The following is a 24023-nucleotide window of genomic DNA, read 5'->3' on the forward strand; positions in this document are numbered from 1 at the left end:
CCCAGCTGCGCTCAGTCTGTGGCCATGGCTCCCAGAGCTGCCGTGGGGCAAACTGGGGCTGCACTGAGGCCTCACTGGGACACTGGGGTCGTACTGGGCCAACTGGAACCGCACTGAACCGGCTGGGCCGCGCTGTGCTGACTGCGGCCACGCGGCTCCCACACAGGAGCACCGCGGCCACCCACGGCCGCGGACACTGAGGCGACCCCTACCCTCGCGCTCCCCTCGGCACCAACCCGCCCCGCCTCGTTCCTCTCCGCCAATCACAGGCGCGATTCTGAGGTGCCAATCACCGAGCGCGGCCAACCGGAGCGCCGAGGGGGCGGGCTCTGCGCCGAGGCAAAGTTGCCGGGCGGCTGCGGGACCGCTCGGTGAGGGCAGGCGGGATCGCGCCGCTCGTGCGCTGCTGTGGTGCGGGCAGCGCGCCGGGAGGGCCCCGCACCCCGCGGGCGGGCAGCGGGCCGGCCATGATGGCGTGCGCCGAGCTGCTGGCCGTGTGCCTGCTGCCGGCCAAGCCTGGTCCCGAGCTCCGCCGCGAGCCGCTGCCCATCTTCCACGACGTGAGTGCCGCGCGGGGCCTGGAGCTGGGGGGCGGCGAGGCGCGGCGTGACCAGGCCCGGCTCCTCCTCGGCGAGAGGCGCTGAGCGGAGCCGCCCCTCTACCGGCAGCGCGGGGCAGGGGGTGGGAGGCTCGGGTGGGCCCCGGGGGCCTGCGCCGGTGGGGCCGGAGCCGGCCGGGGTGAGCTGCGGGGCCCTGGGGACGCACCGCTGGGCGAGCGAGCCCTACGTGCCGGGCTCCGGGGCCAGCACCGGGGCTGGATGTGGCCCTACTGCTCCCCGGGGGGGCACGACCCCGGCAGAGATCCCATCTGCTGCCGTGGCTCATCGCCCCTCCTGCGGGCAGCTCGCGGCGCGGGGGTGGGGGTCCTCCTCCTGCCGCAGGGGCTCAGGCTGCACGGCTCTCCAGCCAGCATCATTAACCGCACTAATTACTTGGCTGAGGGAACATGGGCTGGAGGAGGGGTGTGGTGGTGACAGCTCAGCTCCTCTGGGCGGTCGCTTTGTCCCAGATCTATCCCTCGGAGTGTCATTAAGACAATTAATATGTGGAGTGTTAACGGCGCTACCAGCAGCCCTCATGGCACACCAGCCGCTTCCCGGGTTCTCTCGGCTTCTCTCCCTCCGGGTTGCTGTGCTCCTGCCTCAACTCAGGAGCTCGCCAGGACGGTTTGAATGCCTCCTGTGCCAGCTCTCCACAGCAGGCCAGCTCCCAGATGGGTTCACGGAGCCCAGCTGTGCGCTTCCCTCCTCCCACAGCCAGGCAGGTTCCCAGCCGGTCCCACGCACTGCAGTGAAACCTGCAGCCACGGGAGCGTGTGAGCACAGCACAGACCCTGGGCATCACCCCTGGTACCGGCATCTGCTCTGCCATGGGCACCTCCAAGTGCTGGAAGGATATGAGGCTGCAGAGATGCACCACCAGGGAGCTGAGAGCCCTGGGCTGGAGGGAGGGCTGGCAGCAGGACAGGAGGCTGGGAGCAGCGCTAGTGGATTCCTCTCTGATGTGTGTGATGGAGAGGGCTCCTGGGCAGCTCGGGTGCTTTAACTGTGAGAGACGGAGAGGAAAAGAAGATAGGGAAAGCATGGAGGGACAGGGGAGACCAGATGAGAGGGAGAACAGTGGGATCTGCCTGCCTGCATGTGTCAAGTTGTGCCAGGCTCGCTCTGAGGACCCAGGTCATCTCTCCTGGTCTGCATTCACCCCTGTTGGAAGTTGGCAATGTTTTGGGAAGGTGAGAAGGAGGGCTTTGCCTGCGATGCTTCAGCATGGGGTGCTATGTGAACTGTAGCACTGCTGTTGCAATTATTACTCTCCATAGACATCTCAAGCCCCCGGGGCACTTGTCCCCTAGGCTGGAGCCCAGGGCTCGCTTGCTTTCCTCTCTATATACCAGAGATTCAGCAAAGCTGTTTGCACAGCCAGCCTTGTGCTCGGGGCACAGCTGTAGGCTGGTTAGTTCCATGAATGTCTGCCACCACCTCGCAACCAGGGTGTCCCCTGCTGAGCTTCTGGGAGCCAAGGTTGCTTCTAGCCCTGTGTGTGAGAGGAGCCCTGTAATGTCCTCCTTTTCCAGGGCTCGGGGGCTTAATCCTAAAGTATAAGTAGGCTCAAGGCTTCCTCCATTGTTTTCAGTCTGTCTGTCACTGCAGGCACTGAGCGGGACTGTGGCCCCTTGGGCATAAGCCCAAGAGCCTGGGTGGAGGGACTTGTTTGTCTCAGGCTTGAGGCAGTGTCCCTGTGTTTCTGGAACTGCCAGGCAACCTGAATGTACGTGAGGATGGAGGTAGGGCTCTCTAGTTGCCAACCCAGACCCATTCCCATTTCCAGGCTGAGGACAGGTGGGATGAGGAACCTCGCTGTCCCCAGTGTCACACGGCTTCAGGGGATGCAGAGCAGATGTTGCCTTCTCTTGAAGGGCTCTTGCAGCTCCATTTCCTTGCTAAGCTGAAATTCAGATAGCTCTGCTGCATGCACAAGCAGGGCTTTTCTAACAGGTTGCTGGAGCGGAAGTTTCTGTATGTGAGTGAAAAGCATCTCCTTGTTGTGGTTTGTACTGAATCCAGGACAAACACCCCCAGCTTAGGGACCTGCAGCCTTCCCAGCCCCGTGGCATACCCCCAAAGCTCTGCCCTCCCTCCTAGCCTTCAGGCAGACCATGATGAGCCAGGCCAGCCTGGGAGGGGAAATGTTTGGCCTCCCTTGATTCTGAGTTCAGTAATACCTGGGTGACACCGGCAGAGTTTTGGGGGTGCAGGTGGGATGAGCTGGCCTCAGTGATGGAAGGAAGTGCAGCCCTGAAAGCCCGAGTGAAAGCAGATACACAAGCGTACCCTTTTGCCTGGAGAAAGTTTTGCTTTAAAACCCAGAGAAATCCCCAGAGTGTGCAAACTGCAGGTTTCTTTACTTAGCTGGTAGCAAGAAGGCTTCGAAGTCCATCCTGAGAGTCCTAGTGGGCACTCAGAGTGCCCTGCCCTATATTCATGTGAGGAAAGCAGCCTGGCGTGACCGGGAGCGGCATCCCATAGGCACTGTTACCTAATGCTGGGCAGCTCAGGGCAGTGCTGCAGAGGGAGCTGGTTTTGCTCAGAAGAGCATCCTCCTGCGAGGTGTCCCTGCTTCTGGTTTCGGCCACAGGGACGGACCAGGGAGTTCCCTGCAGGGACCAGCATCGGAAGAGCCTCTGCCGGGTTGAAAGACAGCAGCTTCAAAAATGAGATTTCTCCAGGCAACTGTTTCAGCTGTCTTTTTGTCTAAGCAGATTTCAGGAACATCTCTGTGGCTGTGCATGCAGGGCTGGCTATGGGCTGTGTAGCAGAACCTCCAGCAAGCAGCGGGGGACAGAGCTGGGGTTGCAAGGGCAGCTTTTAGGGATCCATCTTCCAGCGGTGAGGAGCAGAGCTGCTCCAGGGTGCTTGGAAAAGAGCGTAACAAAGCCTGCTTTCTCCTTGCCCTGCCCTTTTTCATTCCTGATCTTTCTTCAGACCTGAAAGACATGGTTAAAAAGAGGAAAGCTATGACACGCAGCTTGCTGTTGTCAGCTCTGCTAGGATGTGCTGGCCAAAAGCCTGTACTGTTCTGTCTGGCAAGATGTTCTCAGCCTTCAGAAATTGTGAAATTGTGCTGTTCCTCACCAGAATCAGCCCAAGACCTTCAGACAGTTGTTGGTGAAAAGGGAGAGAGGAAGCAGTGAGAAAACCCAGCTTTCTTCTGGGCCCTGTGGGTTGAGTCAAGATGCTTAACCAGAGCAGTGCTCAACCTGTGCTCTGGGACAGAATTAGTTCAGATAAATGAATGGATGAGTGATTAGTTACATTGCAGGGCTTCACATGTCCGAGTGCCCTAAACAGAAGAATTGTGCAGGGTGGTTACGACATGCAGAGCGAGAGCTGCAGATGGTTGAAATGTTGGTGGCGATATGCAAAGCGCTCACATTATGGAGTGTTTTTTGCTTAATGTCCTTTCATTTAAGGGATTTGAAAAATTAAACACTTTCCATCACAAGGCTGTAGCGAAGCTGCAGTCATGCCTTTTCTACCTTGTCTCCCTCTGTGCTCTCTAAAAGATGCTCTGTGCTAGTGCTGGGCTGGCTCAGGCATCAGCGGATGCGCTGAGAGCTTTGTGCAGTGGAGAGAAATGGTTTTAAGCATTTGCAAAGGGAAATTTCCCACCAAGCAGCCTGTGCACGCTGTCCTTCTGAGCCCTGGTGGTGTCGGCTCCTGCAGGGTCAGAGGTTCCCCTGTGGTGGCTGGGGAGGACTGGTTGTGCTCGCTGTTTTCCCTGCCACCACTCTCAACCTTGTCTTGTTTTCCCTTTCAGATTTTCCGGCGAGCCGACAAGAACGGTGAGTGCTTTGTTCTGCCACCTCCTCCCCCTCTCAGCCCTGGGTAAAGCTGTAGCCCTTCCTCACTGAGAGGTTCACTGGAAGAGTGAAAGACAAGAACAGGCAGCTCTCTCCCTGGAAAAAAATTGCTTTTCTACTTTGCCTGGAGGCAAAGGCACTGGCCAGGGTCTGGGAAAGCAGTTTTCCCAAGCTCACTGTGGCCTGTGTGTGTCACCCTGTGCAGTGGCTGTGGGCTCTGGGCTCTCACCCAGCTGAGGTGTCACCACCTGCACCACTGCTGCTCCATGGCAGTGGGATGGGAGGCAGAGCAGGGCTGGCCAGGATCCATCGGGCTTTTCCTCTATCCCTTGCAGCACTGACTCTGCCCTCTGTTTGGGTGACCCTGCTCTTCGATCCCACCAGAGCCCCTGGTGTCTGTTAGGCTGGAGTTATATTTGGCACCTTTAAACCAAGAAGTCCAATGCCACGAGTGGTTTCTCCGAACCTTCCTCCCACCTTGGCTCTACTCTTTCATGGTAGATTGCAGGTTCCAGAAGCCGCCTTTGTCACAGATCAAAATGCAGCTCGGGAGCTGAAGTTCTCTGCAGATGGGAAAGAGAGAGCTCATGAGTGAAAGAGGAGAATTTCTTTCCATAAAAACCTGATACCATCCTCATTGTGATGCTTATAATAGTCTCTGTACTGAGGAGAACTGAATGGAAAGCTAGCCTGGGAAGTTATTTAACTACAGATTGAATACATTTCTGAAATTGTTACAAAAGGTCTTTTGGAACGATCAGGGTAACTGAAGTTCCCACCTAGCAGCACTTGCCGTGCTTGGCAACCCTGCTAGGTATTTGATGGGGTTGCTCTGGGTGGTGGGACGTGCTTTCAATGAGATCCCCACTCTAATTATCATGCACAGCATGCCCAGTGTGTGGGAACTGCTGAGTCACGGCCTGAACCACTGATTGAGCACCTGGAGGAAAGACCCAGCCAGCCCTGGGAGCACAGGTGAAGGCAATTCACCTCTTAGGCCTCATTGAAGGGCTGACTGCCACTGAGGAAGGATCTCTTTCTGGAGATCCCTCCTTGGTGGGAGCCTTTCCCTGCGAACCCCAAATCTTCTGATCTGGGTGAGTGATCTACTTCCCTTCCCTTGTGGCACCTTGCTATTGTGCTGGTCCTTCCACATCTTTGTAACACCTTTTCCACTGCATTGATCCTTCTGATTTCTACACCCAGCTATCCCACGCTTCTTTAAAGAGGCTGCTGAGAGGATTGCTGGGGCTTGTATGCTTCTTTCTGCAGATATATAATTAGTCTTCCCTTTTGTTTAAATGCAGATGATGGGAAACTGTCATTTGAGGAGTTCAAGAACTATTTTGCTGATGGAATCCTCAGCTCGGAGGAGCTGTGGGAGTTGTTCAGTGGCATTGACAGGCGTCATTCAGAGTAAGTACCGTGGTGGTGCAGAGGAGAGGAGATGAAGGAGGATATAGAACTGCATGGCTGTAGATGGAGGACATTTGGAGGCGGGTGCAATAAATAGGGTGAGATAAACCTAACTAACTCTTGTAACACGCAGATGTTAAAATCCATTAAACATCAACTATGAGCACTGGTGATGAGAGAAACCAGATTTTCTGAGAACAGGCGCTATCAGATTTACTTTCTTGCCATAAGAGCAAGCATCCATTTAAAATTACATTATGTTAGTTTGAAAAACGTCTTCCAGAAATACACAGCTCTACAGAGCAGGTTGTGTTCCTGCAGGAGGAGCGTGTGGTGATGTGAGGACGATGAACAGTTATCTTTGTGACTGCTGACACAGGGAACTGGTTTTCACTTATGTAAGAACTTTCCACCAGAAATGGGCCTTATGAGTGTCAGTGTAACTGTGAATTTAGGTCAGCTTTTTTTTTTTTTTTTTTTTAAATTACACTTAACTCTGGGCTCCTGTAGGTTGGTGGGGTAGGTGATGCTTTAGTGATGGAGCAAAGAAGTAGGCTGGTGCCTCTGCAGCCCCCAGTGCCTCTTTCTGTGATATGTATCAGGCTGGGCAGCCGCTGAGGAGGTGTTGTACCATTTGTGTGAGGGCTGGAGGGCATCTTCTCCAGTGACTGCCTGCTGCTTTGTGCACAGTCAGGTGGGCTCGCTGGATGAGGGAAGCAGGAGGTGACCTGCAGATACCTCCTTCATCTCTCTGGGAGCCCAGGGATGTAGCAGAGAGCTGTTGCCTTTCTTTGCTCCTTCCATTGAGCCTCAGTTTGGGGTGATGTTGGAGTCATCAGTCGATGCAGTACCACTGGAAAACAGATGGCAGCACAGCAGAGAGGTTTTGTCTGACTGGCAGTGATCTCCTGGTTTACCATTGCTTTCAAGGTGGGTTTTGTCTGCACTGGCAGCAGTCGTGGGTGGCATTGTGTTGCCTTGCAAATTAGGCCCCAGGCCCCAAGTTGCTGTTGTCCCTGGGCAGCACCCCCACCAAACCTCAGCCCTTCTGCCTATGGAAGAGGCAGGGTGCTGTGCTGGGCCCCTCCAAACTGCCCAGTGCCCCCCTGGCTCCACAGGCCCTAGGGCAGCATGCCTGCTCTGAGAGTCATGCGTGGCCATGGCCGCTGCGCTGCTCTCTGGAAATTGTCACCTGTAATGACTGTGTGGTAGCTATGACAACGTGGTGTTTGCAGCACTGAGCTGGTGATATCTATTAGCAGGGCATGACCATTGTGATTTTGATCTCTTTCTGCCGTGAAGAACAGAAGGGATCTTGCAGACAAAGTTAGTTTCCAAATTTTTGCATTCAGTAACTTCAAGGAAGCACAGGAGACCCCTTGTCCTACAAGGATGCCCTCAGTTCTCTGAGAGCAGATGGGAAGGCCCAGCCGTGAGGACATTTCAGGAACACTCCCTGTTTCTGTCCCTGGCTGGCATGTGGGCTTGTGCACGGGGTTAGTTCTGGGACAGTGAGCAGGTGGGAGAGAGATGGATTTGGGACTGTGGCAGCAAGGGAGCTGTGCTTGATCTCTCCATCCTGATTGCTAGTTGGTGAAGGGGGGATGGCATCTCCAGGAGCGGGAGCCTGGCGCTCAGCTAATTGCCTGGTAGGAGGCAACCAGTCCCTTGCAAGTGTGTTTGTCAGAGTGCCCTGATGCTGGAGCTGTGTGCCTGCTGGGTTGAGGGGTTTCCCAGGCAGCCTTGTCCCCAGGGAGAAATTACCCAGGGACTGCCACCTCCTTTGGGATGAGGCCTCTCCCTGGGGCCAGCTCCACTGTGGCTGGCTTTGTGCACAGCCTTCCATGAAGGCAGAGTCAGCTTTCACTTGGTGCTGCTCCAGGCTGCGTTTGGCCTGGCAGTGAACCGTGGTGTTTGCTGTCACACAAGTGACACAGAAACCCTGTCCAGGGCAGGCAAACAGGCTTAGCTCTGGGCAGCTTCAGGATGCATTAGATAGTTTATCGCTTCATTGACCTTGCCGGAGACTTCAGTTCAGAGATGTAACAGGGTTTGCTCTGTGTCTGCGTAAAATGGGACTGATAAATATGCACTGGGCTCTGCACAGACCCACTTGACCTGCTGCACAGCACGGCTGATGGAGAAATGAGTCAATATTTGGTGTGCTGGACCAAGGAAAGCTTTCCATGGCTCTGCATCTGGAGTCGGGCTTTCTGCCATTTGTTCTTGGAGCATTCAGGGAGACTTCCACTTTGTGGAACTTCTGATGCCTCATAAGGGCTGTGCTCGTAGCCCTGCCATCCCTTGGAGAGGAGCCAGGCTGGACCTGACCAGGGCTCTGTCTCTCCCAGTATCTTTCTGCCATTGGTGTTGACAGAAGGTGCTTAACAAGACTATAAAGGAAGCACCCTTACCCTTCCAGCAATCATTAATTTAGGACCTTCTTGACAACCTCACCAGCTCCTGTTGTCCTCTGCAAATCTAACTTTGTTTTGAAACCATTTAGACTTTCAGCTTCAGCCACACAGTCTGAAAGTTAGTTCCACAGTTGAGCTGTGTAGCGTAAAGCTTATTTCTCCAGCTTCTTTTCATCCTGATATCTGCCAACTTTGTGTAATATTCTGCAGGTCATCTTGGGAGGTCCTGCAAGGCTGTCAGTGAAGCCTTCTCCCTGCAGATGCTGTGATTGCTTTGAGCTTCATGGAGGAAACTGAAGCTTTTATACTGAGCAGGGCATGTTCGAAGACACACTCAGCACTGTCTGCTTGTGTCTGAAATCAAAGGCTCGCAGAGCAGTGGTGGGCAGAGGCCTTCAGAGGTCAACCTGCTGCTGGTGTGCTTCTTGCACATGAATTCAGCATAAGCATGGCCAGCTCTGCTAGCACACCTGGCTTTCTCCTTCTGTGCTCCGTAGCTTTTCTGACAATGGGAAAGTTTCCCTCTTAATCCAGTGGGTGGATTTGGTCACAAGGGTGCTGTGTTCATCAGGTCTGTGTTGAAAAGATTGTTTCATTGTCAGTGACAGCCTGACCCAAGGAAACACAGCAACAGAGATTTTTTTTTTTATACCCAGACGTTATCTGTGTCTGGGTAATGGAGTGCTGCCCAGACACATACTGACTCTTTCATCACTGCCAGCCTGCATCTGCTCCCCTGGCTCACAAAGCTGACATCTGGGAAGATTAATATTTTAGAGGTCTCATGCATTATTCGTTCTCCTTCCAGAGAGCCCACAGCACCACGCTTTCCTTTCCTCCCCTCCTTTCCATTCTTCCTGTCTGCTTGTGCTCCACCTCCGGTGTCACCCCGTGCTCAGGCAGGATGCTGGTGGCATTTGTTATAGCCACCTCTGTAAGGTTCAGCTCAGTTCTGAGCTGATGAAATAAAGGCTGAGGTGTAATCCAACATGTCTTCGCTGACTTGAATGGAGGAATCCAATCAGAATATTCTTTGCAAAAAAAACTTCTAATCCAAAATGTTTGAGTGATTATTTGAAGATTTTCTATTTCCCTGTAAGACACTTTTATTCTGCATTTCTCATAAATACTCCATTTTGGCTTTACAGTGTCTCCTCATTCTAATTCTTCGGTGTTTAGAAAATGTTCTGTAGTGAAACTGAATTCAACTTTTGGCAGTGACTCAGCCAGCAGCTAGGTTCACTGTTGTGCTTCGCTTGTCAGAGAGTGCAGCGCCAGAGCTGGCAGTGGAGCAGAACAGGCCGCGTCTCCCTGGGTGCGTTTTCAGCCACCAAAACTTCTGCTAGAGAAAAGCCAAACGTTTTTGGAAGAAGTGGAAAAGCTCCGTTGCTGCAGAAGTGTCTTGGGAGAACCACAACGCTGGTTGCTGCCGGAGCAGCCCTGTGTCTGTGTGCAGCCCAAGCAGGTGGGCGGCAGCGGGTCCTGAGCTGTCTCTGCACAGGTCCCCAGCTCTGGCATTGTCCTCTCCCAAGCACTTTGGGACAGCGTGGCTGAGACCCCTCTAGGGAAGTGTTTGGACAGAGCACCGAGGTGTGCGTGCTGTGTGCTTACTGCTCCGTGCGTGGTCTGATGCAGTTTGCCCTGGAAAGTGTCAGGTAGAGCTCATGTACCTCTCTGTTCTGCATCGGTTGGGAAAATCTAGGAGAAAAAAAAAAAATAAAGATCCAGCACCTCCTCCTTTGTGTGGGAGGTAGCTGTCAAATCAGGCTGACAGGAACTCGGACACAGTCTGCTGAGAGTTCTGATCTTGAGCCACGAGTGAAGGATTTGGGATCTCTGAGGGTCTGCTGACCTTATACTGTTTCTAAATCTCTCAGGAAATTCCCTCAAGGCTCTGGTGCTGTGGAAGAGCTGGCTGTGTCACCTTGCCTCCTGTCTTTGCTCCAGTGCTCAGAGTCACAGCATCAGCCAGTCCTTCAGCTCTGGAGGGTGACTGCAACTCTAAAGAGTGCAGCGTAAGGGTTTGGAACCAGATCTGTGATCACAGCAGAGGTTTCCAATCTGAACATTAAATGGTAAAAAAAAAAATCCCATCTGCTTTGCTGAAGCTGATTGATGTTTTCTTGCATCAGTTCCAGGCGCAGTCTGACAAAACCCTGAAAACATAATGATGACAAGATCCTCCATCATCAGTTCAAGCTTAATTACAGTTAATCAGAGGCTTGAGCGTAGTCAAAATACAGCTATGTGGAAATGTGGAGAGCCTCAGAATAAGTGCTTCGGAGACAGAGGATGCCTGTCCTGCGTGATGAGAGGGGGTGTCAGAGGGAGGAGCTATTGATACTGCACTCTGTCTTTTCTTACTCTGTTCTTATTGCACGCTCTCTTCTCACCGTACTGTGCCCTGGCAGCTGATGTTTTGGTGCTGACATAGGAAGAACCAAGTGTGACTTTGCACTTTGGCAAGGCAGGGGCTTCCCAGGACCTGGGAAGCAATGGTCACACAGAGTTTGCCCACTTGGTTTTGCTAACTCGGGACCGCATCTCCTCTTTTGTGAGTGTTACCCATCCCTTGGATGGGAACCAGTGGCTGCAGCTATTCCTCTGGAGCACAGGTCACACAAGCTGTGCCATGGATGCTGCAGTGCCAGATCTCTGTGTTAGTGCAGCAGCAAGGCGCTTCCTGCAGCTCTGCGGGTTCCAGGCAGCTTTCAGAAACTTGTAGAAAAAAATAAGAAGGAGCAAGACATTTTTGCAGTTTAAATTTGTGCCTCAAACCTCGGTCAGCTTGGCAGAGCTGTGGTGGGATGCATGGAGCTGCTCAGAGGTGGGATCAGTAAAACTTGACAGAGGGGAGTTGGCAGGAGAAGGGGTACTGGTTTTGTTGATTTTCTATATCGTATCTCAGAGGAAACACTCTATTTTTATGCACTTTAGAAACTATCTGCAGTGCCTGGACGGTGCTCCAGAGCTCTGCCTTAATCAGCTCCTGCAGAGATGTAACGTGGATGAACCAAATCACATTCCTGTACTGCCTCCACTGCCTAAGCAATGCCTGATGCAAGTAACTAAGTGCAGGGGCTGCAGTCCCACTGCCAGGGACTTCTTACACCCAAAGAGGTTTGGGTTTCCTTCTCAGGTGAAGCTGCTTTAATGCAACTTCTGTTTCGTGACCCCAGTACTTGCCCTCCCAGGGTTCCTGCACCCTGAAATTGAGATCTCCAGCAAACCCCAAGCACAGGAGCATCCTCCTGAGTGCATCCCCCCAGAACAATCACCTGCCACCAGTCCGTGTTTCCCTGCCTATCTCGGTCTGCTGGGGCTGTGCGGATTCTATGGTCCCATGGGGCCAGGTGACAGCACAGGGCAGCCAGGGTCATGGGACTTTGCCAACGAGCTGCCCCACTCCTGAACCCACAGCCTGCTGTCTGCATGGGGCTGCTTTTGTGTTCCTTGCTGTGAAACAGCGACGTGCTGCAGTCTGCTGAGCTTTGCAGGCGTTGCTGCTCCAGGTGGATAGATCTGCTTACAGCAGGAGCAGTGACAAGGTGCTATGTTTCCTGCATAGACTGGGGAAACCTGAAATTGACATCTGTCAGCTCAAAAATGAGAGGCTTGGACATGGCCCTTCCCAGTGGGGTTTGCATGTTTTTATAGTTGAAAGCACTGCGTGTTGTTAAAGATCATGAAGTGGAAGCTTGGCAGAAAGAGAGATGCAGAAGCCAGCAGCAGTGCTGCAGCCGTTGTGCTGGGAGCCCAGCGAGCTCCAGGTATCAGCAGTTCCTCTACGTGTGACAGCACTTAAGCATTTAAAAATCATTTTTGTACTGTCTTCCACTTTTCCAATCAGGTGTAAAAAAGGCTGCAGACACTTAGGGGGTTTTGAGACAGCAGAATTTCTTGAGGAGGCTGATTTGAATAACTGACATCCTGGGGCATTTTCCCTGGGGGCTGTGCAGGTGATGCGAGGCATCACAAGCAGAGCTGCTCTGCAGCTTTGGCTGCCGGAGTGCATCTGCCAGTTCCAGGAGCTGTCCAACATCCTCTCCCCAAAACTGCTAGGTATTTCTGGATGTGTCCTCCTTCCTCTCCACCCCAGCAGTGCCTTTATTAGCAGGAGGAGGGAACTCGTTTGCAGTGCTTGAGAGCGCTGCTACCAGGGGGCGGGGGCTGGGTGTGCAGAGCTGCATGCATGGGGTGACAGCTCTGGGTTTAGGGCTTGGGGCTGTTTTGCCACAGTCCTGTCTGCAGTAGTGGGACAATGTCCCTGCCTACCTGGGCATGTGATGGTTTTCCCACAGGACTCCTGCCTTGTCTGGCACTTGGTGTCAAGAAGGTTCAGGGAACTAGCAAGCTTATCAGTGTGCTTTTTTTCCTTTATTGTCTATTTGCTGTCTGCGAGTTCCTTGCATCTGTCAGCCCTACAGGAGCTGCTCCAGGGGCACGTGTGGGGCAGAAAGGGCAGGAGGGGGCCTGATGTCACATGGGAAGGACCCGAGTAGAGGTGATGCTCTTCCAGCCTTCCTGGTGCTGCAGGTGCTGAGCACAGCTCCTGAGCTCGTGTACCTTTTTATCTTTCTAATACAGCCTTTAAAATGCACTGGAGGAGCAGTAAATTCACTGGGGGCTCCAGACAAGCCCTCAAGACCCCACTCACCCCAACTGTTTCTCCTAAACCAGCCTCACCATCTAACAAAACTATTTTTCTTGCAGCAATGTGGACACAGAGAAGCTGTGTGGTAAGTAAGCTGATCTTCTGCTCTGGAGGGGCTTCGTCTTTTGAGGTCTGCAGGGGGCTTTGTGCATCTGGGCTGGGCAGGCTGGGTGCACTGATGGGTCCCTGCATGTTGGTCCTAGCTGGCCAAGGGAGGGTGACAGAGGGTATCTGTGCTTTCCTCCAGGGATGGGGGGTTTGTCCCTGGGGCTGGAATGGGCTGTCCATCTGGTGCCAGGCAGGAGGTGTGACTGCTGGGCAGGAATGGGAATGCCCCATGCAGTACTGGAAGCAGGTGGCACAGGGGAGGCGAGGAAGGAGACGCTTTAGGAGCTCACTGTGTCTTCCCTTCCACTTCAGATTATTTCTCAGCGTATCTTGGGGAGTACAGGAACGTGCTTTCTGCACTGGAAACGCTCAACTCTGCTGTCCTGGCAGCCATGGACAAAACCAAGCTGGTAAGGATGAGGCAGGAGGGTGGGCACAAAAGTGTTCTCATCTTCTTGTTCAGAATTCAACTGCCAACAGCCAACAAGAGGCTGCAGCTGTGGTACCTCCCAGGTGTTACAGGTCACCTGCTGCAAAGAGGTTTGATGTGGATGGGTTACCTGAGGGTCGATCCTGCGCCGGGCAGCTCAAACTTGAGTTTCAGTGGGTATGAGTTTCTGCTCCTGGAGAGGGGACAGGAGTTGCTGTAGGGAAAGGGTCACTTCGGGAAATGGCCAAATGTTTAGAAGGAAAAGAATGGTGAAATCCATTGACTCCCAGCTGAGTTCACCCCTGCTGTGAATGCCTTCCCTCTTCCTGCAGCTTATACCGAGGGGAAGCAGATCTGAGGCTGTTAATGAGGCCAAGCAGTGTCCTGCTTTGTGTGCCTTCCTGCCTGCGTGTTGGAGGGCAGGGATCTGTGGCACGCAGTGCTGCAGCTGAACTACAGCTGCAAGAGAGCAGTGGCAAATGCTGGAAGGGACCCTTCTGGGTACCAGCATCTCATTTGCACCTGAGGAGCATGAAATGGTTTAACCTTGTGCCTGGGGCTGATTCTGTTGTATGGCTGTGGGAAAGGTTGACCTTCTCTTTTTCTTCAGTGTAACTGATGCTCCGTATAAGGTGGATGATCTTGTGCTCGTGGGAGCAAGGCTGTGAGCAGGATTTTGCACTGATCACTGTGGCACCTGGAGCAGCAGGGCTGAAGTGTGAGGGAGACGTGCCCGAGCTGCTCCTCTCTGTGTGGTGGAGGTGGGAGCGAGCCCTGGAGCTCAGTGTACCCCTATCTCAGCCGACTGGGGGAGATGGGTACAGGGTGATATGAGTGAGACCCCCAGCTCTGCACCACGTGTACCTCCAGCAGGCTCCTCTGGTCTCAGGTGAGAGCCCAGGTGCCCTTACTCTGGCTCCCTTTGGGCTATCCCGGGCAATTTTGGATGAAAATTTTTCAAATAGCTGCTATGGGCTGCTGCTTTGAGGGTGTTTCGGCAAGGCTGAGTCAGCCATCGCAGGAAGGTGAGTAGGAAAAAATGGGCAGTTCCCTGCTGGTCAGAGAAGCAAAGGGTCCTGCTGCCAGCTCCTCTGAGCAGCTGTCAGGGGTTTGTGTCTCTGTAAACTCACTCAGGATCTTGCCCTCTGCGCTTCCCTCTGGCCAGATCCAGCCTCAGCAGTGTCTCCCTGTACAAGCTTATTGAATGCAAATCCAGAGGGAGAGAGTGATTCATCTGGAGAGAGCTGTGCTTTATTTGACTTTTTTCTTATTTATTTATTTTAATAATGAATTCATTGTATATTCATGTATTTCTCCCAAGTACAGCACAATTACTGTCTGCTTCACAGCATTGGCATGATGTATTCATTCATTTAATAGTTTCTGGTGTAAACATCCCAGTGAGCTCCATTATAATTACACGTCGCTCTGCAGCCCCATTCAGCACGCACCTTGAACCACTCATTTTCTTAAATTAACTTCTCATTTTCCTTATCTCTTGCCCTTTTCCTTGGGCTTGAAGAAATAAAAAGCAACCTGTGCTGGCTTTGCTGTTGAGATTCTAAGACCTTGGATGCAGCCTCTAGGAAATGGAGCTTGGTGGGGGTTTCTGGTGTCACAGGTTTTCCCTGGAAAAGGGAAGCAGGTTTCTGCTGTTGAAACAGGTTTGTGTGGATTTGTTTTTGGACCTGTGATGGCTCTGCTCAGAGCTGGGAAGAGAGCAGGGGAGGACAGGCTGGTGTGTGCAGCACCCGGGCAAGATGCTTTGGTGCTGGCTCTACCAGGTGCTGCTCTGTGCCCTGCTGCCCGGGGAGAAGCCAGGGCTTGTGCTGGAGCTGTGGGAAACGTGCCACTGCTAGAGGCTGGCAGAAATGATAAACACTGCTTTCTTACCTGCTGCGACCTGAATGCCTTCCCATGTTTGTATTTCCAGATGGGCCGTTCTGGGCGTAATGGGTTTACTAGGGTTGGGTGGGAAGATTTTAGCCAGAGCTTGCACCTGTCTGAGCCAGGGCAATGGGCAGAGGATGGAGGTTTCCCATATTATGTCTGCCTGTCGTTTCTGTTGACTCAAACATCCCTTGTGCCCCTGTGGCTGAGGGCTGAGCTCGTTTGTCAGAGGAACGCCCCTCAGCTGAATGAAACTTCCTCCTGGGGGTTTTGTTGGGGATGCAGCAGTGCTGGGTGCTGAGCAGGCTGAAAGGTCCCGGCCTGCTGAAGTGGCCCTCAATATGAAACTCTGCCTCCAGAGCAGGGCTGTGGGGTCACCTTGGTGGAGGATTTTCAATGCCTGCCTGGTTTTCCCCAGGCTTTATGTAAGAGAGCTTCATGTGATGCTCAAGGAGGCAGCAATACCCAGACCAGCTAAAGGAAGATCAAATTTGGCCTGGGTCTCGCCACTGGAATCGCAGCATCCCTTGGTTGTGGGTGTGATCTATCTCCAGTAGCTCCTCCTTTCTGCTGCCAGAGGATTGCTACCGCTGTATCCTCCAGGCACTTGTTCCACAGCTGCAGAAAGCCTCAGGTAAATACAAGCCCACTTTTCAAGATGGAAAACAGAGCACGGACCGCTTCGTTAACACAACAAAAACATGCCTCATGGGAGATGGGCTCGGCAGGCAATGCTGGGCAGCGTGCTGCGGGGAAGGAAGGGAGGGAAATACGGAAATCAAAGCTCGGAGGGAATATAGCGAGGCTGTGCTGGAAGCTGTGGCTTGAAGCGGTGCCACTGGCAGCCTTCGGGGTGCACTGGCTCCCACCTCTGCGTGCAGCGCTGTCGCTGCGGGCCAGGACTCCTGGCACAGATGTGCAGCTGTCCCCTGGCTGTGCCTTCGGGCAGGCTGCGTGCTCCGGTGCCAGCAGTCACCTTGTAGGCTGCTGCAAAATGCTGCAGGAGCGTGGGAAATGGAAGCCGGGCTCGTCCTCGCTGTCGCTGCGACAGCAGTGACTGTAGGAAATAGCGTTTGTGTGGGCAGCAAACCTGCACGAGCTCGTTCTGCTTCGTCCTCGGTTGGCAGAAAAGAAAGCGTCGGGGTTTGTGCATTCCATCCTTCCTCTGTGGTAGGAATATGGTGAAGACAGACCCCTGTTCAAGAAGAGAGTTGGGTTTTTTTTGGTTTGTTTCCAAATGTAATAATTTACTGATGTATTTTTAAAATATAACTGTACTAAGTATACCTTCTTCTGTGGCTGAACTTTGCATTTGCAGTATAATAGTGTCAGAGGAAGAGGCAAACAGTCTGGTATACCTGACGGGGATCCTGTATGCTAGAATCTTCTCGTTCTCTAGCCTGCAAACACTGCAAAGCAAGCTACAAATACCTCTCCAAGTCAGATGCTCTCATGTCTCCATTGGCAGGAATTGCGTGTTCACCTATTCCACTCTGTGTCCCAACTTTAACTATCATCATAAGAAACAAACAAAACCTCTCCGAGCACGATTGCAGCAGTTCTTGGCAGCTTTGGGATTTCCATTTGGGTCAATGGAGCTGAATACCAGTCTGCAACCACAGTTCTTGTCTTGTGCTCACTGAGTTATTTCCTGCTTTCCAGAAGGCTTTGCTGTGAACAAAAGCTGCTGTGTGCTCAGTGAGATGTATTTTATTGAGATTCTATTGACAGTGGGGTTTGAAGTGCTTATTGCAATGCCCAGCAAGAAGGTTCTCCCTTTTCATTTCTTTTCCCTGAAGTGAGCAGTGCGGCTGAATCAAAGTGTATTTTCAATCGATTCCCTCCCTGGTGTGAGGTCTTGCAAGGTGATGCGGAGGGATGAGGTAGATGTGATGTCTGCTGAAATGCTTCCTTTGACCCCAGACACAAGATGCCCATCACTTGATGTGGGGCAGAGGGAGCATTTCTCCTCACGGAGCCCAAAGGTGCTTTGGTGATGCGGTGCTGCCTGGCAGTTCCTCTCTGTTCCTGCAGACGTGCCCTAGGGCTGGGCACTCCTCTGCTTTCTGCAGGATTCCTGAGAGCTCCATAGGGCTCCTGAAGAGTGGTTATTTCCATCCTGCTCTCTGCGTGCCCCCAGGGATGTGCTGTGTTTGAGCAAGACACGGGAGGGAGCTGGCTTGTAGTGCACAGGGCACATCTGAAATGCTTGCAGTTGCACGGGACCGTTCTTCATCCACTCGGGATGGCTGGGGCTGCACGGTGAGAGCTGGATGTTGGAGTGCATTGAAGGTGCACTGCCCAGCGCTAGGCACCCAGCGTGGGCATCCCCAGGTGTGTCCTGGAGGTGGCTCAGCTCCCAGTGCTGCTCTGGGCAGGGGGAATCACTTCCCCTCACGCAGAGCTTGCGGTGAGCACAGGGGTTCTGTTTTGTGCAGCCCTGCTCCGAGCAGGCATGGCTGAGGGTGTGTGGGGTGCTCGCTGCAGGCAGCACGGAGCAGGGGCTGTGCTTCCTGAGGCCACGCCACTGTCAGCTGCTTCTCTGCCACCCTCCTACTCTCTCCAAAAGGAGAGATTCGTTTGGAGAGACGGGTGAAAGTCCATGCACAGCGCAGCTGCTGTGGTGAGAGCTGTCTGCTTGGACAGGGAGCAGCGGTGGCTGTCCTGTGCCCGCTCTGCAGACGAGATTCCTCTCTGCTTTCCAGGCCAGGAGCTGGTGCTGCGTAGTGCTGTGGCCCTGCGAGGTGACAGCTGCAGGCAGAGCCCTTTCCAGCTTCAGGATGAGTGTGTCCCTTTGAGTAATTACATCAGTGACTTTGTTTCGTCGTGGGACCGCTGGCTCCCACTGTCCCTGGGGAGAGGCCTGGCACGGCAGGGCCTGTGCCTTGCACCATTTTTGACAGCAGCGTTGGAAGGGTTACGTCCAAGTGCTTTTATGCAGAGCTTTTGGAATTTGGGATCCTCAGATCTTCTGCGTGCTGGAGAGAAACAGAATAGGAATTGGAAGTATTTGACCTCAATAATGCAATCACATCACTGGAATCTATTTTGGAGAGGAGAGTTTGAGCTCAGTGACCGGAGCAGGGCTCGCTCAGCTCCCTGAAGCACCAGATTACCTTTATACCAAAAGTACAAAGAGCCAGTTCAGTTTTCTGGTTTTTCCCAGCTATTCTGTGTGCCCAGTGCTGGGCTGCTCTGTTGTCATGGTCAGAGATCACCTCTTGCAGTAACGTTTCTGCAGTACAAGCACTGTGTAGACCTTCTCAGCTCATTCCTCCCATGGATATGGCTCCCCATGCAGATCCGTGGGGCCGTGCTGTGCTGGCAGGGAATCCAGGAAGGCTGGCCTTGTTGTGGTGCTCTGGGTGTGCATGTCCTGCTGCCTTGGGGCCTGGACATGGAGCGGCTGGACCAGGTGATCCGAGCTGCCTGAATTGACAGTGTGAGCGTATTGCAGTGAAGTTGAATGGGCCCAGGAGCAACTTGGAGCACCAAGGGAATGCAGTTCAGTTCCTTTGGAGCTTTCAAATCTGCTTTGGACTCCTGCAGCAGGGTAGGAGCTGGCCCTCAATCACCTTCCTGCAGCAGTGGTGGCTTCTCTGCAACACTGGGACACTCCATCTGCCTAGTGGAATGTCCTTTGTGTGTACTGGGGCTGTGCTCCTGGTACTCCTCCTTTCCCATCCACGTGTGCTGGAAGGATGTGAGTGATGCTGCCATTGAGCCCTCAGCCCTTGCTGCCGTGCTCCTGTCTGGAGTAGCCAGGAGCTTCAGCTGGCAGCCTGTGCCTTGGAGCGAGGTATGCAGCTCTGAGCACATCCTCCTGGGAAAGCCAGGAAACGTGGAGGAATCCTCTGACTGCATGGTGTTACCCGCTGCGTCCCTGCTCGTGTACTCAGGTACCTTCTGGAGTCTCTGCAGGGCCAACAGGTGGAGCCTGGAGAGCTTTGGTAGAGCAGCTTGAGCCTATTTAAGGACCATCCTCTTCCAGATATGTCTCTGCTTCCTCACGCAGAGCCGTGGGCATCTGACGGTTCCTCTCCCCTTCCCTGCAGAGCTACGAGACCTCCTCCAAGATGGAGCAGTTCCTGACCCGCTTCCTGCTGCGGGAGACCATGCACCAGCTGCAGTCCCTGCAGGGCTCACTCGAGTGTGCTGTGGACACCATGGAGGAGCAGGCGGGACGGGAGAGGTACTGGGTGCTCGCTGGGACACGCTGTGCCTGGCACCACCATGGGGTCACAGCGTGGTGGGACTTGGGGTGCTTCTGGGAGGGATCTGTTGGAGTGGGAGCTGCCCTTTGTGACCCCCAGTGTGCAGCTGGCCCTGGGAAGGAGTGACCCCAGCTCTCCCTTTGCACTTTATTCTTTCAGAAAGGACACACAGAAATCAGAGACTTTGGTTGGCTTGAGGTCAGGGCGGCGATGTGGGCGCAGAGGACAGAAGAACATCTGTCTGTCTCCGACAGACCCCTACTCTGGGATGCTGACCACAGGTACCTGCAGCCCAGCCGGCCCAGGGCCGTGTCCGTGGATCAGGGTGTCGGCCCCTGCCCTGCTGCTGCCCGGACTGGGTGTGAGAGCAGCCTGCAGCAGGGTCTGGACTGTTGCACCCAGAAATTACAACCCAGACCATTGTGAGATTTTGTATCTCTTGAGCAGCGGGAAGGGTTTCAGTACAAAAATCAGTTTCTTGGTTTAAATCAGAGGTTTAGAAACCTCTGCGGTTTTCTGTGTCTTCAGCAAGCTTTTGTGGTGACATCTCTCTGCCTTCACCTGCGCAGGCATTTGTGTGGAAGCTGACAGCCAGTGGATGGCACAGATCTCCAGGCTCCAGCAGCTCATTGAGAAACTGGAGTGCAAGGTGCGGGGGGTTGGGGGCTGCCCCACACCTCAGTGCCTGCCAGAGCACTGCTGGGACCTCTCCCCGTGCCAGTGGCTGTGGTATTCTGCCCTGGCTTCATTACAGAGCTGCACCAATTCACCAGACTCTGACTTGCAAGTCAGTCTGGACCCACAGAACCCCACAGATGTGCATGTCACATCCCCTCATCCCCAGGTACCTGAGTACCTCCGGGGTGGTGCTCATCTCGCACCGAGCTGTGCCGGGCTGTGGGTGGCTGCTCATTTTGCTCTATTACAAAATTCTCAGCTAACAATGATTTTGTGAAATGCAGAGCCCACGCCTGGAGCCTCTGAAGGAGGAAGCAACGTGCAAAGGAAGAGATGAAGTAAGTGCTGGTCCTGCTGCTTATCGCTTGCAGTAACACTGATGTGTGCACAGATTTTCTCCTGTGCACCTCTGTGCACCGAGACAGTCGCTGGCTTTGGTCTGGAGCTGGGTTTGTTGCTCAGGACACATGGAACCCAAGGCATGTGCAGCTTCTGGGTGCATGTGTGCCTGTGACCAGCCCGAGGAGGGCAGTGCTGTGAGCACCCAAACCTCCCAGCTTTGCTCCAAGCCTCACGGCCACGGTGTCCCTTTCAGCTGGAGCAAGCACGCAGGGAAACACAGCAGTCGTGGTGCCAGCCTGGCTCCCCCGCTGCCCTGTGCTTGCTGTCAGTGCCCCGTCCTGCTGCAGAGGGGGAGGAGGGCAAGCAAGGGGACAGACAGCTCTGCTTGCGCTGCCACTGACTGCCTGTCCCCCTGCAGAGCATCCTGGTGGCCAAGAAGCAGATCTCGGTGGCCAAGGGCGGCATCGAGGAGTTTCGCCAGGCGCTCAGGTCCTACATGGAGGTCACCACCACGCAGAGCAGCTGCCTGCAGTAAGTGTAGGGGGGGAAGGAGCAGGGCAGCCCTCAGCCTTGTGTCTGTTGGCATGGCGCAGGGCTGTGCTGGGAGGCGAGGGGGGGGGTTATGCCAACACGAATGGCAGTGGCATGCACCTGTGAGAGAGTACAGCATTACTCCAGCATTGAGAGTATTGAGAGGAAGGGAGAAAAATCCGGGTAGAGCTCGTGTCACAGCATTACTTCACATAAAGCGTGTGCAGTGCTGACGGGAAGCATCCTGACCTTCTAAAGCTGCCCCGTGGTGTAAGATCAAGGCTGTGCCCCAGCACTGCACCAGAGCTCAGAGCTAGGGATGGAGCCCTGGGCAGGTGGAGGCACAGCTCAGCCATCGTGTCCCTGCACCTGCTGCTGGAGTTTCCCTTTTCCCACAGGAGGCTTCAGGCTGCTTCCAGAGGAAAACATTTGTGCTGTTCCCATTTAAAGTGTCATCTCTCAGCTCTTCAGTTTCCGCAGAACAAAATTCCATTTTAGTCCAAGCAAAAGGAAGAAACTTGTGCGGAGAGAATGATGGATATTTTTTAGACTTGATGGGCTTTTCCATCCTAAGAACTGTTAGTGTGACATGGGTGCAGTGCTGTGGGCTCTCCAAGTGAGTGCGAAGCAGAAGCGGAGCCTGAGAAGACCCCGCTTTGTGCTCCACCACAGGGAACGTCACAGTGCAGGGCAGCCCTGCGCATGGCACGGCCCTGAGCTGCTGCCCAGGCATCCTTGGGTGTCCTTTGCCTTTACTGCCCTAGCTTCCTCCCTGCAGCTGCCCAGCCCAATGGAGATTGTCCTATGGCTCTGTGCTCCACTCCCTGAGAAATAATGAAACGCCTCCTTGCTGCTCCTGGGCAGCAGTGAGGGTCACCCCGATGGCTGTTCAGCTCCTGGCTGCAGGAACCGACCTGGTGGAGGGTCCCCTTGGCAGCCCCAGTTTGTGGCTGTGCCCGGCATTGCTGCTGCTCTCTGTCAGCAGGGTGGGGGCTTGTGTGCAGAGCTGTGCCCCTTGTTCCCAAGTGTCCCCAGCTCAGGTTGCTCCTGTCCCTGCAGCGTGTCTGCCTGCAAGCTGACGGACGAGGCCTGCTTCATCCTCTACGAGTTCTGGCAGGACGCGGCTTCGTGGAGAAGGTCGGAGGCTCTCCTTGTGTGTGGTGTGGGGCCAGGCGCTCTTGGATGCGTGGGGTGGGGATGGAAAGGGATTCTCTCGGGACTGCGGGGGGCTCCCACCAACCTGTCCCGCTGCCTTGTCCCCTTGTGCCCCAGAACCAACGGCAGCAAGGGGGGCAGAGCGCTCAGCCCGGGGTGTGGGAGTGGGACAGGAGCAGCAGTGCTCCGGGCAGTGTCAGCACAGCCCTGCCCCTGCCTGGCACAGAGCCCTGCTGCAGCCCAGGGGCGTGAGCGGACCCCATGCAGGGCTGGAGCAGGACGGGCTCCTGGCCCTAACCCTGTGCACTGCCCAACAGCCACCTGCAGTCCAGTCACAGCAAGGCATTCCAGCGGGCCACCATCAGCTTGCTGGAGTCCCCGGAGCTGCTGACCACCATGCTCTTCCCAGGTGAGTGGGGGCTCGATGTGGCTGTGCTGCGGTCAGCAGCCACCTGCATCGTGTTTCCAAACATGCTGTGCAGCCTGGATTGCTGAGCACAGGGGGGCAGTTCCTGGTGGCAGACACAGAGTCCTGCTGCTGCCAGTCTGGGCCCTGGCTGCAGGTCACACCGACTGCCCCTTGTGCTTCCCTGCATCTCAGAAAGCTGGCTGCAGAGCATGTGTCCTCCTGGACCGGTCCCCGGGGCTGCGTCCCAGCTTCATTTTTAAGGGTGCGGAGAGAGACGTACTGAGGGAAATGCATGCTGCCCATTGTACCCAGAGGAATCTGACCGTGAAGTGAGGAACTGGGGGAGTGTGGAGACAGCTCTGAGGCCAAATTGCGCTCTGCTTCCCTGTCACTATTTAAAGTGCAGGGGGTGCTGCTGTGCCAGAGCTCGGTGCCTGCAGGGAAGCGTCAGCTCTCACTGAGCAGGCCTGGATCCCTGCTCCAAGCCCCCATGCCCTCCCCTCGGCACCGTGTCCTGCCCTCCCTGCCCGCATCCCCTGAGCCCTCCTTGTTCCCTCCCCAGCATCCTGGTGGATCGTGAACAACAACTGACCCAAGCAGCCGCCCCGGACACCGCTGGCACGCAGAAGGACGCGGAGCCCCTGCCCTGCCACCGCCTGCGCTCCCCTTTGTCACCTCTGCTCCCTGCTCACCTCCTGCAGCCCCGGGGCTGCCTGCCTGGTGGCCCCCAGCATCGTTTCACCCTTTTGCTCTTTTTGTGTAATTCATTGATTAATTTATTTATTTATTCCTACTGGAGCGGGTGAGCGTGGCACCGGGTCCCCGCATGCCCCTGTAGGGCCACCGCATCCCCTCCACCCGGTGCCACTGCGCCAGTGCGGCTCGTGGCTCCGTGCTGCTGCTGAATGAACATAAACAGAACTGGCACGGGCGCAGTGCTGGCCCGGAGAGCGTGTGGCTGTGTCACTGCATGCTGCGGGTCGGGCAGGGCACGGCGTGCAAGGAGCCAGGACAGCACGCTGGCCATGTCAGCACTGGGACGGCCGTGTTGTCACGCTGCATTCCCCGCAGCAGAGCCAGCAGAAACCAGGCTGCTGAGAGCAGCACGCAGTGGGAGCCAGCACGGGCACAGGGGCTGGGCACCGTGCTCACGGCTCTGCAGGGAAGGGGAGGATGTCACAGCTCCTCGCCTGCCAGGCGCCTGCCCTGCGCTGGCAGCGTGGTGCTCAGCACCGTACCTGGCTCGCCCCTCACCTCTTTTCCCTGCTGGCTTGCACCGGAGCTGTTAATTTGAATGTTTCAACCCCAATCCCCATTTGTAGTTATTAAAATGCCGTCAGCCTGCAGCAGAAGGGGGCA

At 54.7% G+C, this 24023-nt stretch overlaps 1 protein-coding gene across 2 annotated transcripts; it reads left to right on the forward strand.

Annotated features, from left to right (window-relative positions):
• NECAB3 (N-terminal EF-hand calcium binding protein 3) lies at window positions 342–24010 on the forward strand. Of its 2 annotated transcripts, XR_002444139.1 has the most exons (14): window positions 342–560; window positions 4378–4402; window positions 5728–5836; window positions 12967–12992; window positions 13328–13425; window positions 19391–19527; window positions 19709–19830; window positions 20119–20198; window positions 20512–20565; window positions 20988–21100; window positions 22160–22237; window positions 22573–22664; window positions 22857–22993; window positions 23227–24010. XR_002444139.1 is itself a non-coding variant. In XM_021416424.1 (13 exons), exons 1-13 carry the CDS (start codon window positions 468–470, stop codon window positions 23253–23255), a joined length of 1056 nt encoding a protein of 351 aa, XP_021272099.1. In that variant the 5' UTR covers window positions 345–467; the 3' UTR covers window positions 23256–24010. The 2 variants fall into 2 exon arrangements, 1 of the variants encoding a protein (XP_021272099.1); XM_021416424.1 differs by lacking the exon at window positions 22857–22993 and having other exon boundaries at window positions 345–560.

The sequence above is a fragment of the Numida meleagris genome, chromosome 19 (genome assembly GCF_002078875.1).
Source record: "Numida meleagris isolate 19003 breed g44 Domestic line chromosome 19, NumMel1.0, whole genome shotgun sequence".
In the NCBI taxonomy this organism is placed as follows: Eukaryota; Metazoa; Chordata; class Aves; order Galliformes; family Numididae; genus Numida; species Numida meleagris.